The sequence below is a fragment of the Panthera tigris genome, chromosome B2, assembly GCF_018350195.1.
Source record: "Panthera tigris isolate Pti1 chromosome B2, P.tigris_Pti1_mat1.1, whole genome shotgun sequence".
NCBI lineage: Eukaryota > Metazoa > Chordata > Mammalia > Carnivora > Felidae > Panthera > Panthera tigris.
This window is the reverse complement of record NC_056664.1, coordinates 5294954-5311308: the sequence shown is the minus strand read 5'-3', so window position 1 is coordinate 5311308 and position 16355 is coordinate 5294954. Positions and strand designations below refer to the sequence as shown.

The window sequence follows — 16355 nt, the reverse complement described above, 5'->3', positions numbered from 1 at the left end:
GACCAGCCCCCCCCCCCCGCCCCCGCAGGGTGCCCCGGGGAACTCACAGCGGGGGCGGGGGCCGAGCTGAGCTTGCGCAGTTCCTCCCGCGGGGGGGGGGGGGGGGGGGGAGGTGTCTGCGGCTGCGCGCATTGTTCCCCGAAGGGCTTGGAAGTGGGCGTGTGAAGTTGGGGCGGGCTCCGGAGACCGCTCTCCACCTTCTTCGGTCACAGACACCACTGGCCCCGTAATGCGGAGCTCACGTCCTCCTCCACGGACTGGAAGCCAGCGGCGAGGGTCTCGCTGGCCGGCTTCTCCATCGCAGCTGCCGGGGAGCGTTCCCTCCACTGGGGACGCGCAGCGCTCCCGCGCCCCGAACGCCGCCCTGCGGGGCCTCGGATGCACCTGCCGTCAGGGTCCCCCGTGGGGGAAGGGAGGCAGAGGAGGTCAGGCACAGACCAGGGGCGGCGGAAGCAACTTTGTGGCGCAGGTGTGACCGACCCAGGGCGAGAGACGAAGGAGGCTTCTGTCTTGTGTCCTCACCACCCGAAGAAATTCCTTTGCATCCCAGGAACAGATGGTCCGAAAAGGCCACCGAAAAGTTGCCCTCCTAACAGTTGAGGGTGGGAGGTCTTTGGGTAGTGAGGGAGGTGGGAGGAAAGATGGGCTTTACAGCTTAAAATTTTCACATTCGGTTCCCGGATCTACCACTTTGGGGCTGTGGTCCTTCCAAGGTGGACTGTCAGTCCGGACCGGTTGGGAGTACACAACACACGCATTATGCACACAAAGGTTTTAGCAAATGTGCGCTTCCTTTTTCACCCCTGCCCTCTCCCCCCACCTCCTATTTGGGCTTCATTCCCCGGTGCCAGAAATTTCTGGTCGTGCACAAAATTATGCAACTCTGTTCACGAGGTTATGGCACACATTAACGAAGATAAAGATCGGTGTAAAAAACATCACAGCTTCCTTCCGACGTCACAGGGTGTGGCTAGTAACACAGAAAGTGGAAGCATAAGGCAAAGAAATTATTTTTTCAAATAAAATTATAGCCTTAAACTTTTTAGTTGTGCCGTTCCCCATAAAATACAGTAATTAAAAACAAGATGATCTCATAAGGATGACTATTACCAGAGAAAACAAAAGCATCTTGAAAGCTTAAATTTGTTTCAAAGACCCATGGGACCTTTTCTCACTTGTTGCCACCCTGATGGTTTAAACCTGGTGGTTTAATCGTAGTTTTACAGAAACTTGTACATCAGGATATTATTTAGGTGCGTGCATTCACACCCAAGGCCATGACATTGGTGCTCTGTGCTGTGATGGATCTCACCTCTCTTCTAATCTTCCCAAAGAATGCCAAGGGCACCAGCCTCAAGACTATGGATGGAGAACAAGCACGAACCAACCAGCTTCTCAGGCTACAGTTCACTCTAGTTCACTGCCCTGGGGTGCTCTGCAGTTGGGGATGGCTTGAGGGTTTTTTTTTTCCCATATATTTTAAAAGATTTATTTGGTAGAAAAAGTAAACCACTTTTTCTAAATATACTTTGTAGACATAAATACATTTTTTAAACGAATGAAGCAAATGTCTATATCAATCCGTTATTATGGAAAGTATCTGTAGGGGCCAATTATCATAGCCATAGCATCCTAATTAAGACTGACTGTATTTCAGAGTTTGGGAATATATACAAAGTTGCTGAGTCATTATCACTATCTGGCCCTCCAAATGCATGGTCTATGTACACACTCAACAAATGTTCCATGAGTTAATCAACACTTTTATCATGTTTAATGGAAACTGAAGAGAGGCTTCAGTGTTGTTTGTTTTTCTAGGAGAAAGAAAAGGCCAGGAATGTTAACATGCTACCTTCAACTTTCAACCTACTGGTCATTTCTCCCCACTCCCCTTTCTATCTCCTCTGGACCTCATAATAACGATTCTTACTTAGCTCACAGATTTCTAGGACCTGCTGTCCACAGAGAACACAGAAAGCTGGCTACATAGAAGACAACCCACATCTCAGAGGAACCACTTTAATATAGACAGCCATCTGACTGTATGGGTCCTACCAGAGAAAGCATGTTCCGAACGTCATCCTGAAAGGCCATCACAGCTCCTAAGAGAAATCAGCCCTCTTTAATCCGTGTTTAACTTTACCTAAGGGTCTGCAGATAGAAACAGGTGTTAATCTTTAACATGGGTAATATAAATACTGTGCCCGCTACAAAACACAAACTCTAGTATCTTACCCAACCTTTATCCCTATTAACAAGCATCTTTGTTAAAACAGCAATGTTTCTGTTTTGTTTCGTGTCTCAAACACCCCAAGAAAACCAATCTTTTAAATTTAGGGGCACACATCCAGCCCAGTGTGAAAGGACACTGATGCACAATTCTAACAAGAGTTAGTTCTGTGTTTGAACTCCCACTGACTGGTCCTGGATTACAGCGTTCCTGTGCGGGGCCTTCGGGTTTACAACCGCTCCGTCATCTGTCCTCGGAGCCATAGCTGAAGGAAGCCCCGTTTCTGACGGAACCATTCATAGAACCTTTTGGATCCCCTCTCTCCATCCGTTCTCAGCTGAAGATTGTGTCCCGATCACTGTCAAACTCAGACTCGGACACCATCAGGCTGGAGTTGTGCTCTGTGCTTCGGTGTTTGATACCTGGGGAGCAGCAGACAGATGCATCTTGGGGGAAACGGCTTTTCCATTCTCAGCTGTCATTCCGGCTGTAGGTCCCACATACCCAGCTGTGCTCTCTGCACCTTCAGAGCGTCACTCACAACACTGCACGAGTTGGGGTTCCTAGTGAGCATCGACGTGGGCTGTGTCACACCTGAGCTTGAGCCCAAGCTGTGACACCAGCTGCGTGATGCTGGACAAGATGCCTAACCTCTCTGGGCTTTCAGTCTCCTTCTCCATTAAAAACTGGGAGACCACAAAGCATCTACTCCACCGTTTGTTTTTTTTTTTAATGTTTATTTACTTTTGAGACAGAGAGAGACAGGGCATGAGCGAGGGAGGGGCAGAGAGAGAGAGGGAGACACATAATCCGAAACAGGCTCCAGGCTCTGGGCTGGCAGCACAGAACCCGACGTGGGGCTCGAACTCACGAACCGCGAGATCATGACCTGAGCCGAAGTCGGATGCTCAACTGACTGAGCCACCCAGGCACCTCTGCTCCACAGATTTATGGTGAGGATTAATGAAACAGTGCGTGTGAAGTTGCTGCCCAGTATTTAGTATTTGGTAAGCACTCAATGAAAACTCTCATGATTTTGCTCTTTGGTTCAATTGAATATTTTTGGTAGAATATGTGACTGCTGGGGTCAAAATAAGAAACAGAACTGGTATAAGATCTGATCCCTGCTCTCAGAGAGTTTACAGTGTCTAGATAAGGGTTTAAGACAAAGACTCATGAGAAGATGGTTGAAAACAGGTAAGGAAGTTTTAAAAATACATCTTACACGCAGCAGTAAGAGGTAAGCATGCACTGGTGTTGCTTTGGTGATATTTCACAGAGGATGCAATGAGGGGAGTAGGGGCTTTGGACAGGAGGACAAGGGAGGCATGGGGTGTGCAGACAGGCCCCAGAAATACTGGGAGAAGCAGACGGCCTGGCCCAGCCCACCATGGGCACTTGCCAGCTCTGTTACTCGGGCAGGTGGCTAAATTTTTCTGTGTCTCAGTTTCGTCTTCTGTGAAATGGGGATAATCATAGTACATCCATCACAGAGCTATTGTGATATTAAATGGGAGAAATTAAATGGGTGATGTGCCTGAACAGGGTGCAGTACAGAGGAAATTCATGATTACCGTTCGTGCTCTTAGTCCAGAGGGGAGGCTAGAAGGGTCTGCAGGGTGGTAACGACGCTGTGGGCGGAGGGACGAGAGATTAGGCAAGAGGGTGGGTGGCACGGGAACAAGGCACTCCTGACCAAGCACCAGCAACTGGGGCTCAGAGCCTGGTAATAACAAGTATGGGGGTTCTCTGCATAGAAATGGGGAGGTCAGAAGGACAGGTGCACGTGAGAAGCAGGGTGGTTGAGATAATCCAAGTGGAAAGCACTCTGCGCTCTTAGGTACAAAGCTGCCTTCTAATAAATGACGTGATATAAATGGTGAACACACACACAGGTACCGCGTGTGCGATCGTCTACACTGCCCATGAAGCCTGCCCCCCAAAGTCGCTAACCACCCTCTGTAGGCCGTCAGTCTTTCTGGGGCATCGTCCGTGCTTTGGTAGGTCTTGTGCTCCGACACGGTCACCCTCTCTGGGCTGTCAGTGCCTATAAAGAGGGGCACTGGGCTTTGTTCCCCCACCTGCTGGGCCGCAGGGTAAGCACTCAAAATTCATCATGGGCGTTTTGCACCTCGCGACTTTGAAAGTGATTATGTCCCTCTGTAGGAATGTAGTTATGACAAAATCCGTGCTAAGCAGCCTCGGGGGGCCAGAGAAGGGTTACTGAGTCTCTAGGAGTTAATGCAGGGGAATCAGAAAGCTAACTGGGGTGAGGCAGTTCTAAGCACAGGGGTCTGTTCACTTTGTGAAGAAAGTCCACTTTCTGGGAAAGCTTCGTGTTCGTCCGTATCTGGCTAACCGCTAACAGAAAGGCCTGACGCTGAAGCCCACGTGTTATTCTGCTGCGTTTCTCAGGGAGCAGACGGGCAGGCACAGCGTGTGGGAGACGAGTTGGCGGGCAACGGCATCCCATGCCCCACGCCCCCAGCACGAGGAGGAAAAACCTGTCGGGACATGTGTTTGAGGAGCAGTCTCTGCCCGCAGTCCCCGGGCGGGAGCCCAGCTGGTACCAGGCACTTCACGTCCCTCACCGGTTAAGGCCTCAGAGCGCTTCACCACACTTTCGTGCAACTCAGAACACAACACACCTCCCGGTCACAGACCCTCGGGATTGGTGTGGGCGAAGCCCAGACTCAGCCTTCCTTCCCAAGTAGAGTGCCAGCCCCAGCCTGCTGCTCCCCCCGTCCCCAAGGTAACTCTCAGGCAAACGTCTGGATCCGATGATTTCACGGTGCCCGCCTGGAGCCCGCCTTACCGTTTTTGGGCCTCAGCTCCGTTCTGTCCTGGTCATCCATGTTATCCAGGATGGTGTACCTGGTGTTCTTCCTTATTTCAGTCCTCTCTCGTCTGCGAGGAAGAGGGAAAAGCTCAGGTCAGATTCTCAGGGAACTGGGAAGCAGGAACTCAAACACGTGGAGGAATGAAGAGTCCGCACTTGTACGAATGATGTGCACACATGGCCAGGTCTGGGTTCAGCGGACTCAAGTGCGCCGTGCATCTTGGGGAAACGTAGGAGCAGGACGGCCACCAGCACCCACGTGACTGCAGGCTCCCGGCTGAGCCTCGGGCCAGGCCCCTGGTAGGAATCCTCAGCACCTGTGTGTTTGCACAACAAGCTTTTCTTCGTAATTCTTCACTCAGAAAAACCTGGAGGGGCGTCTGAGTGGCTCAGTCAATTAAGCGTCCGACTCTTTTTTTTTTTTTTTTTCATTTTTTTTTTCAACGTTTTTTATTTATTTTTGGGACAGAGAGAGACAGAGCATGAACGGGGGAGGGGCAGAGAGAGAGGGAGACACAGAATCGGAAACAGACTCCAGGCTCCGAGCCATCAGCCCAGAGCCTGACGCGGGGCTCGAACTCACGGACCGCGAGATCGTGACCTGGCTGAAGTCGGACGCTTAACCGACTGTGCCACCCAGGCGCCCCAAGCGTCCGACTCTTGATCTGGGTTCAGGTCATGATCTCAAGGGGTTCCTGAGTTCAAGCCTCCAAGATTAGGCTGACAGTTTGGAGCCTACTTGAGACTCTCCCTTTCCCTCTCTCTCTGCCCTCCCTACTCTCTCTCACAATAAATAAACTTGAAAGAAAGAAAGAGAAAGAAAGAAAGAAAGAAAGAAAGAAAGAAAGAAAGAAAGAAAGAAAGAGAGAGAGAAAGAAAGAAAGAAAGAGAAAGAGAGAGAGAAAGAAAGAAAGAAAGAGAAAGAAAGAAAGAAAGAAAGAAGGAAAGAAGGAAAGAAAGAAAGAAAGAAAGAAGGAAAGAAGGAAAGAAAGAAAAGAAAGAAGAAAGAAAGAAAGAGAAAGAGAAAAAGAAAGAGAAAAAGAGAAAAAGAAAGAGAAAAAGAAAAAGAAAGAGAAAAAGAAAGAAAGGAAAGAAGGAAGGAAGGAAGGAAGAAGAAAGAAAAAGAAAGAAAGAAAAAGAAAGAAAGAAAGAGAAAGAAAGAAAAGCCTAGGTGCACATGTTTTCCCCTGAACCTATACTAGCCTGGAATGTCCAAAATGTAGAACGAAAAGGCAACATAAACTAGCAACCAGAAAACAAAACGAAAAGCAAACAAACAAACAAACAAACCAGAAATATAACAGATCCCCCAAAACTAATTAGCAATAACCCGGTTTTTCATTTTTTCACAAGGCATGAAAACCACTGGGTGTGCGTCATCCTAAGCTGCAGGGGTTCTTTGAAAGTACACTTCAAAGCCATGGGAAGGTGTGCTGAGAACAGTTTTGTGGCACTGAATCAGCTTTTCTGATTGGTTGGTGACCAAGACCTTGGACCTCTAATCCTTGATTTAGTGCTTGCTAGCTGGGCAACTCTGAGATAATTTTTTGATTGCGTCCTGACTCCATGTTCCCACCTGTAAAATGGGAGTAAAAACAGTCCCTTTTTATACAGTTGGTGGGAGGATTGGGAAATGTATGTAAAGCACTCAGAGCCACTCATCACAATGGCAGATACTTAATAAATGGTCACAGTCAACCACTTTATCATGACCATATCTGCTTGATATGTCACAAAACTGCAGAATTTGTATTTTTTAAAACTTTCAGAGTGAAAGGGCGGGCCTACGCCGGCCGACTCCACCTTGTTCTGTGTTCTCCACCTAGAGTGACTATGTCCCCGACATGACCCCTTTTCCGGGAAAATCACAGAAACCTCAGACCGCACCTCCTCCCCTTGAGTAACCTCCCGCTCACCCGTTCAAACTTCCTGATCAAAACACGCCCAGCGACCTGCGTAACAGGTCTCCGACCCTTCCCCAGCCAATCGGCCGAGGCCACGACCCTTCCCCAGCCAATCGGCTGAGGCCACAGCCATTACCTCACCAACTGCCCCTAGACCCCTATAAAACCTTTGTGCTTTTGAAACTCGCTCTCTCCCTGGTATCTCACCGCTGCGTCGGTGCAGGTAGGGGATTGAGCTCGAGCTAGCTCGAATAAAGGTTCTTTTGCTTTTGCATCGGACTCGGCTCCCTAGTGGTCTTTGGGGATCACGAATTCTGGGCATAACACAGAGAAGTTTTACTATGGGATTGAGGCCTCTGAATACCTGTACCTACCCCACCCCCCTTCACCAGCCTCACCTTTGAGAAAGTAATCACAAATAAAACCAAGATAATGGAAGTGGTTTCAAAAAGTATTATTTATGATACGCATTTTTTTAAAATCATATCTCCCTTGGAGAGCATTTAGTGTTTCGTATAGGAAGTTGGGTCATCCCACACTGTCTTCTAAGGACTTGGTTAATCACTGTCTCTACAGATCCCCTCACACAGGGCTGGGCACAGAGTTCTGGAAGATTCAGTCAATGAGGCAGCTCACCGCCTTCTCAGTGGTCAGCTCCATGGAAAAAGAAAGAAAAACCTGAAGTAAAGCTTCTCTTTAGTGATCACATCGCCTTGATGAAAGTTTGGCATCTATTAAATAGAACTCAGATAGATTCTACTGTTGCTTCACACAAAAGAATCAAAATCTAAATTTGCTTGAGTGTTCTAGAACTCCTAACTCTCCTGAGGGCTGGCTGATCAGTCAGGCTGCTCCGGGAGTGTTAGAATGCAACACAATGTGAGAGGACACCAAGCAACATGAGATTGGATACAAAATTGCTGAACCTTCTAGGAAATAAGAAGCTGCCTCTGCCATTATTCCATTTATCTGGGCACATACGCCTTGTGCGGGGCAGCGCCTCATAAAGGATTTTTTCTAAGTAGTCTCCACACCCAATGTGGGGCTTGAACTCACGACCCTGAGCTCAAGAGTTGCACATTCCACCAACTGAGCCAGTCAGGCACTCCTATAAAGGACTTTTAAAGTCTAGTTTGTCCCATAAAAAATGCGGCTATCGTATGGTTCAGCAGCTGAACAAAGCCCAGCAAAAGCGACTCCAGCTATCAAGTCCTGTTTGATGAGGTGTCTTGACAGACAAGCAGCCCAGGTACCTCTTGCAGCAGGAGATACAAAGCCAGCACAAGCCCCCTGTTAGTGTCAGAAGGGTGAGAACCACGGAGGTTACGGAGACTATACTCTACTCTGAAAAACAAGAAACCCAGAGTGGACGTGGTTACGTACGACTCTCAGAACAATGTTCTCTCAGTGATTCACAAAGAATATTTCTGAGTTCTTACAGGCACAGGCCATCTGTGGCCTGTGATCACGCCTCATGAAGCCAGTGGCAGAGCATAAGCAAGGTCAAATACAAATCAAGAATAACATGAAAGCACCCTACTTTTGTCCAATCGCTTCGGGGACCTCATGGAGCATATTTCATGCTGACTTAAGGTCAGAATTATCTGAAAAAAACAAATGAATTAAGAAGTAATTGCCGGAAGCCGAGCTATCGAACCAGCCTGATGGCAGGGCCCGGGCGGTGGACGGATGGGGACTGCAGGGTGGCCCACAAGTACAAGTACAAGTGAAGCTTCTCGTGCTCCCGCTTTTATGTAATTTGACCTTAGCGTTGGTCAGGGCAGCCCCCCTACCAATGAAAGTACCTGGGGAATTGTCAGTTGGGGAATTGCCCACAACGGGCCCCCCGGGAAAAGAACCACTGGGGAAAGAAACTGTCCGCGGGGAAATTGTGCGGCCCCACATCCAGCCCTTGCCACCCCCTATAAAGACTTCTCTACCTAAAGGAAGGATGGGCCCATATATTTCCCAGCCAAGGAGGGGACAAATGGGTTCGAAATCCCCACTCCGGCAACAAAGGAAGGTATCTATGGATACAAGTTACTCCAACCCCTAGGCCCGCTTGGCCCCCAGGAGGCATTCCAGATGATAACTGGACCTGGTGGGTTAAGGTACAGAATGGTTCATTAGTTCCTAGGCATACATTGTTTCTCTGGGAATGCATTAAGCATGGGTTCCCAGGGCCCTCTTGGCTCCCTTCCAGCGCCCCAGACCAAAGCGAATACCTTTGTTCCTTGTAGTGCAAATGGTTCAAAGGAACAATTAAGAAGTCCTATCCCTGTAAACGTTCCACTCGCAGTGTTGAGAGCTAGATGACCTTTCATGAAAATAGCAAAGCAAATGCTTTATAGACAAATGTAGATACATAATGAAAATAATATGAAGAAATTAATCAATAAGCAAAAGGGCACAAGGGAACGTTACAAGAAAATAGATATTGTTCCTTAGTGGGTGATTACACAAAGGAATGTTTTTAGAATTAGGCAACGCCGAGAAACACAGATGACGCAGCTACAAGGAAATTGCTAACCAACATAATGCCACGTTTGCCACAATAAAGCGGCCAGCCGAACCCACTGCTGTTGTCTATGTCCATTTGTTATTTTCTGTGACGCCGTTCATCCTTCGGGAACCCCTGGAGCTGCTGGGGCTGGACCCCGGCAAGTAATGCTGCATGGGGCGTCTGGGTGACTCAGTCGGTTAAGCGGCCGACTTCAGCCCAGGTCATGATCTCATGGTTCGTGAGTTCAAGCCCCGTGTCAGGCTCTGTGCTGACAGCTCAGAGCCTGGAGCCTGCTCAGATTCTGTGTCTCCCTCTCTGCCCCTCTCCTGCTCGTGTTCTGTCTCTCTCTCCCTCTCAAAAATAAACATTAAAAATATTAAAAAAAAATAGTGCCACAGACACCTAGGTATGGCGTGTCAAAATAGGCACAAGAAACACAACCCTCCCCCCAAAGTAGGTCTGACTTGGTTTTCATAAAGCAAATAACATATTTGTGGGGCTGCCTATGACATGCAGACACTTTTCAGAGAGCCAGGCAGCAACTCAGAAACTATCTGATCTCTATTCCTTCCACATCATTGCAAATGCCAGTGTAAAAAGCTCGGCAGTGGCAATTCAGGAGCAGAGAAACCAAGGGGTCAAAGACACAGGCTTAATTCCATTAAGTGTTATACCTGCTCTTTGGAATAATGATCCAAGGGCTGACTATTTTCAAATTTTTCTGCCAAATATGTCCATCTGGATCTCCAAGGCAACGGAACTACCCTGAGAAATCGACTGTCATTAACATAGTTTCCTCCCCAGAGGAGACCTGAGGGCACCAGGCTGGCCAGCTAAGAAGGTGGCTCCAATTTTGGGTGCCTGCCCAGCCAGACATCCAGGAAGAGAAGGCCAGATTCTGTCCTTCGGAGATACTTCACCAGAACGCCAGCGGAGCCCAAACCACGGCGGGTGTGACCTGAAAATGGCCCGTGTGGCCCAAAGCAAGTGTCTCAGCCGAGCTGGGGTCGTTTGCGAAATCAGCTCTGCCAAAGTGACTTTCCCCATCGGAAGTCTTCCGGAAACACCTAAGCACACCTGCTCTGGTGGGAGGTGGGGAGGATCTTAAGTCACTACTCCTCGGCTTCAGGTGAGAAAAGGGTGAATTCTACAGCCGCAAAGCGGGGCACACATTTCTGGTATTCCCGAACGGCGCGACCCGGCGCCCCTCACCCACAGCTGCACCCACAGAACTCACCACAGTCGCTCTCCCTGTCCCGGAGGTAACATTCCATCAGGTTCTCCATCCACAGCGGAGAGCACACACAGAGCTTTGTGACGGGGTCGCAGTGGCCGTGGCCAGAGCACTCCAGAAGGCAGTCTGCAAACAGGGGTTGGTGGCTGAGGCTACTAGGGTGGGCAGGGGGTCCTGGCTCCCGCCTCCTGTGGACTTTCACTAGCACAGGCCCTGCAGGGACGCATCTTGCTGACTTGAGAGCCTCTTACGGTACCGCGAGGGTGCCAGGGAGTCTCTCCCATCAGGAAGCAAACGAAAGGAAAGAAAAAACCAATCCGTACCAGGAAACAAAAGCCTTAAAAATGTAGCAGAGACATAGTACCCTCTGGCCTAAGCAAGATAAATTCTAAGAATCCATCCAGTGAAGACAACTGAGATGTGCACAACAACTTACCTATGATTAGAGCATTATTTAAAGTCAACCTTAAAGTCCATGAGCACAGGACGGGTTGACCACATCCAGGATCAAGGACCACGCAGCCATAAATATCCTACTGAGGGAGCATCATAAAAAAATCTGAGAAAATGGTCATTGTACGGTTTGAGGTTTAAAAGCAGATTAGAAATATCTATCCAATTATCCTCATTGTGTCACAGGTTTCTGGAGATGGAAGAACTGGACGGAAATGCATCAGAATATTAACAAAAGTTAAGTTTAGAGACAGGGGATTCTAGGCTCTAGAATCTAGAGGATTGTTTTAATTTTTTTGTGTGTGTGCCTTTCTGGATATTCTAAATTTCCTACAACAGATAGATATTCCTTTCGTAGTTAGAAAGAAGGGATTATTAAAAAAATTAAGTCAGTGCATGTCAGCACTGAGGACGTCAACCGCGCACAGACACGTCTCTGACACAAGCTAAGTGTTATGACGCGACGTCGTGTGTCCCTTGTAACGCTCACAGTCCTCGGCACCTGCTAGAGGACGGGTCACGTCCCAGATCGTGAGGGAGTCATGTTCCTCCTAAGGTAACAGAGAACGTGAACAGAGAGCACGTTTGCACCCACACCCGTGATTCAGGCTGGTGCTGGGACAGGGCAGAAGCCAGGGACTGTGACAAGGAGGTACAATGGAAGGCACGTAGCATGTGCCCCCACTTCCAGGGGCGTATGGGACACCATCGTCACCCCACCCCGATGTCCAAGGTAAAAAACCATGTGAACGCAGCTTTTCCGGCCCATAATGCTTCTCTGTCCTTAACACTGTTCTGACGGCTTAAGTACGACATTTCTGACAAAGACCATTGTCTAGAGTATAGTTTTAACGACTGACCCATGAGCCCTTGCTCCTCAGAGACAGAGAGCAGTTGGCAGATGTGCTGGAGGAAATGCCCTGGAGAGATACATGCAAAACAAGTCTCCGGACGCCCATGAGCAAATGCTCGCACGCCACGCTGCTTTCGGTGCCAGCAAAACTTAGCCACGCCTGGCCAGTGTCATTCTTTTAGAATACTCCCCAGAGGAATCATCCTGTAGGGATATTCTTGGAGGAATTAGGTTTAATGTTTAATTTCTAATTAGGAAGATAAATTTTGGACTTTGTTCCCACACAGCCCAAAGAGACTATGAGACCTCACCGCTGTCCTGTCACACCGGAAACAGATCTCGCTTCTCCTCCAAGAAATCTGTTGCTTTAACCTCAACGGGCAGTTGTTCATGTTTCTGGGAGAATCTCGCTGCATTTATCTGACCGCATGTCTCGCCCAGCACCGCACAGTTCTGAACGGACAAGTATTTGCATCACGGGGACTCTGGAAAATGCACCTGCTGTGTCAACCCTCAAGACTGTGAAAAGCAAGAAATCCTCCTTCTCCTCAGGGAGCTGTCTGTGCAGACCCCGCACCACGTCGGCAGCTTCGAGAACCGCGGACGGCGGCCCGGTCTGTACAGAAAACACAGTCGCGGTGCTGCCGAGGAGACAAGGAGAGAGGACAGCCACGCGGTCAGGCAGAGACCGACGGGACACGTCCACGCCGGCCATGTGACCTGTGAGAAGGGGCACTGTCACAGCTGCGTCGTCTGGCAGGGGGGTGGGACGCGTCTTGTGGGCCGAGGAAGTGACCTGTTTGCATTTACAAATGAAGGCTCTTCAGTGGCAGAGCCACGGGGTCACCTGATGACAGATCTTTACATAAGGAATGTGACAGGCATATGGGTGCAAACAGACTCACCCATGCACAGGGTGACATTGTTATCTTTTCACGGAGGTAGAATTTACTTACCGTGAAAGTCACCTTCTAAAGCGTATCACTCGTGGCTTCTGGTCTATCCCCTGCCACCATCTGACTCCAGAACACTGTCGTCACCTCAAGAAGAAAGGCTGCGCCCATTAAGAAGCCACTGTTGGGCCGCCTGGGTGGCTCCGTCGGTTGAGCTTTGGACTTCAGCTCAGGTCATGATCTCACACTCCGTGAGTTCGAGCCCCGCGTCAGGCTCTGTGCTGACAGCTCGGAGCCTGGACCCTGCTTCAGATTCTGTGTCTCCCTCCCTCTCTGCCCTTCCCCTGCTTGGGCTCTCTTTCTCTCTTTCAAAAATAAACATTAAAAAAAAATCTAAGAAGTCATTCTTCATTCCCTCCTCTCTCCAGCCCCTGACAACCACTAATCTACTTTCTGTCTCTCTGGATTTGACTCTTCATTCGCTATGAATGAAATACACCCGAGGCATTTTGTGTCTGGCTTCTTCCACTTTGCAGGATGTGTTCAGTGTTTACCCAGGTTGTAGCATCGATCGGCACTTCCTTCCTACTGCCGAATGACAGTCTACCGTATGGACAAACCTCATTTAATTCACGCATCCATCAACTGCTGACGTTCAGGTTGCACCCACTCTGGCTGTATGAATAATGCTACCGTCCGTGTTCACGTGCAAGTTTCTGCGTGGACATACGTTTACCTCATCTCTTGGGCACACAGGAGCGGAACTGCCAGGTCATATGGTAACTGCATCCAGCATTTTGAGGTACCGCTACACTGTCTTCCACGGTGGCTGCGCCATTTTCTATTCCCATCAGCAATGCGGAGGGTTCTGCTCTTTCCACGTAATCACCAACGCTTTGTTATGGTCGGTCTTTTGGATTACAGCTATCCTAGTGGGTGTGAAGTGATGTCTCAAAGGGGTGTTGACTCACATTTCCCGATAAGTTCATGATGTTGAGCATCTTTTCACGTGCTTGTCAGCCATTTGTATGTCTTCTTTGGAGAAATTTCTCTTCAAATCTGTATTAGTTTTCAAGGTTGCTGTCAAAGTACCACAAACTGGGTGACTTATAACAGAAATCTATTCTCTTGCAGTTCTGGAGGCCAGAAGCTCAACATCAAGGTGTAGTCAGGGCCATCCTCTCTCTGAAGGTTCCAGGGGAGAGTATGTTCCAGGCCTTTCTCTCACTCCCGGTGCCGCTGGCAGCCAGCTTTCCGTGCTCATAGATGCATCAATCCAATCTCCGCCTCTGTTATCACATGCTGACCTTCCCGTGTGTCTGTCTCTGTTTCTCTTCTTATAAGGACTCAGTCACACTGGATTAAGGGCACCCTACAGCAATATGACATCTCAACTAATCCCATCTGCCACAACCCTATTTCGAAATACGGTCACACTCACAGGTCCCTAGAGGATAGGACATAAAAGTGTCTTTTGAGGGGACCCAAAATCAACCTACAAGTTTTTATCATGAAAGGCTGTTGGATTTCGTCAACTGCTTTCTTCTGTGCCTGCTAAGATGATCATATGGTTTTTGTCCTTTATTAATACGGTTTACTACATTTGTTGATTGACCCACCCTGCATGCCTGGGATAAATCCTGCTTGTCCATGGTGTCTACTTCTTTTAATATATTGCTGGATGTAGTTTCAAAGCACTTTGTAGAGGATTTCTGCTTCTATATTCATAAAGGACAATGATCTGTAGTTTTCTTATAGTATCTTCATCTGGTTTTGATATCAGAGTAAACACGGGTCTGATAGAATGAGTTGGAAAGTGTTCTCTCCTCTTCTACTTTCTGGAAGAGTTCGTGGACTGGTTTGTAGACTTCACCAGGGAAGCCATCACTCTGGGCTTTATAGGAAGTTATTGATTACTGATTTACTCTCTTCACTTGCTATAGGTCTATTAAAAATTCTAATATCTTCTTGAGTCCTTCGTTACAGTCGTGTCTTTCTAGGATTTTGTCCATTTCATCCAGGTTAACTAATCTATTGACACACAACTGTTCATGGTATCATCTTTTTTATTTCTATGTGATTGTAGGAATATTGCCTTTTATTCTTGATTATAGTAGTCTGAGTCCTCTCTCTTTTTTCTTAACCAATCTAGCTAAAGGTTTATCCATTTTGTTGATCTTTCAGAGAAATAGTGTTTGGTTTTGTTGATTTCCAGATGTGTTTGGTTCAGTGGTTGATAGTTTGTAAGTAAGGGAGATCTGTGATCTGTTTTGAAAGAATTCTATAATAAAAATAAAGTTTTTTTTTTTTTAACTTGGTATTTTTCTAAGTAAACTTTAGTTATCTGGAAAACAAACCCAAACAGAGTGACTGACAATAACTGGCAAATAGATTTACTGTGAACGGTAGGTTTTCATTCCCATATTCTCTCTCCTCCTTCCCTATTCTATTATTCATAGATTGGATAAAAGTTCAAAAATAAAAGCTCAATTAAATACATAAATCTTATAGGAGACAAAGGACCAAAGTTTAGCCTCCCGGGCTCCCAGAAGACAGAAAAGGTAATCGGTGGTCCTCTCGCACCGAGAGAAGCCTCAGTCCTGTGACTATGGGCAGGACTGAAGTCTGGCCATGAGACATCCTCTGTGAGAGCCCCAGGCCATTTGCATGCCCTCTGAAGATAGCAGAGCTAACAACCAGTCCCTGCTGGTGTTTGCTACCTCCTTCATTCAGAATGTTCTTGGTCAACAAACATTCACTGAGACTTGTAGGAAGGACCCGCAGTGATGTCGTCCTCACTGCTGCCCTTGGAGGAAAAGAGCGTATGAACGTGGTACAAGCGCGTGCAAACAACAGAGAAGCAGCAAAGGAAATGAACGGCACGATGCCGGGCTGGTGTGCGGCTCGCACCTGAGACCCGAGTGGGCCTGGATCTTCTGGACCTGAACGTCCGCCGTCAGCTGCCTCACGAGCATGTCCTTCTGCTGCCCCGTCAGCTGCCCCACGCACACCTGCAGGACCAGCTTCACCAGGCCACTCTTCCTGGGGTCTGGGAAAGACAGCACACAGGGAAGACGATCGAGGGAGCAAGGGCTGTACGAGAGCTTGAAGAGCTTAAAAGGCTTAAAAGAGCTTAAAAGGATCCCTGGTGATTTCCTCACTTGCGTTTCAGGACCCGGATATATCTTTGCAAACAGGACAGGGGTTGCTGTCTGAGAGCACGTCTTCCTTGTTGACAGTTTTCTTCCGGGAAGACAATCAGAGTTACCTACACAGCCTCTGGGGCTAATAACACCGCACGCCCTGCCCCAGGCCTGGATGGGGAACACTGCCCAGGGCACGAGGCAGGTCGGGCCTCGCGCCCCCTCACCGGGGCTGCCTCCCTCCGCGCTTCCCAGCACCGAGGCCCTGTGTCCAGCAGGAAAACAAAAGCGAAGTGAGATTTG

General features: G+C 48.4%; 1 protein-coding gene across 1 annotated transcript in view; it reads right to left on the bottom strand.

The window, feature by feature from the left end:
• Positions 1-2055: 2055 nt before the first annotated feature.
• KIAA0319 (KIAA0319 ortholog) overlaps positions 2056-16355 on the bottom strand; it is a 104776-nt gene continuing 90476 nt past the window's right edge. The window contains 6 exon segments of the mRNA XM_042985405.1: positions 2056-2652; positions 5046-5137; positions 8227-8317; positions 10714-10836; positions 12515-12657; positions 15820-15958. Of these exon segments, the coding sequence (XP_042841339.1) occupies positions 2474-2652; positions 5046-5137; positions 8227-8317; positions 10714-10836; positions 12515-12657; positions 15820-15958 (767 nt within the window). The 3' untranslated portion in view covers positions 2056-2473.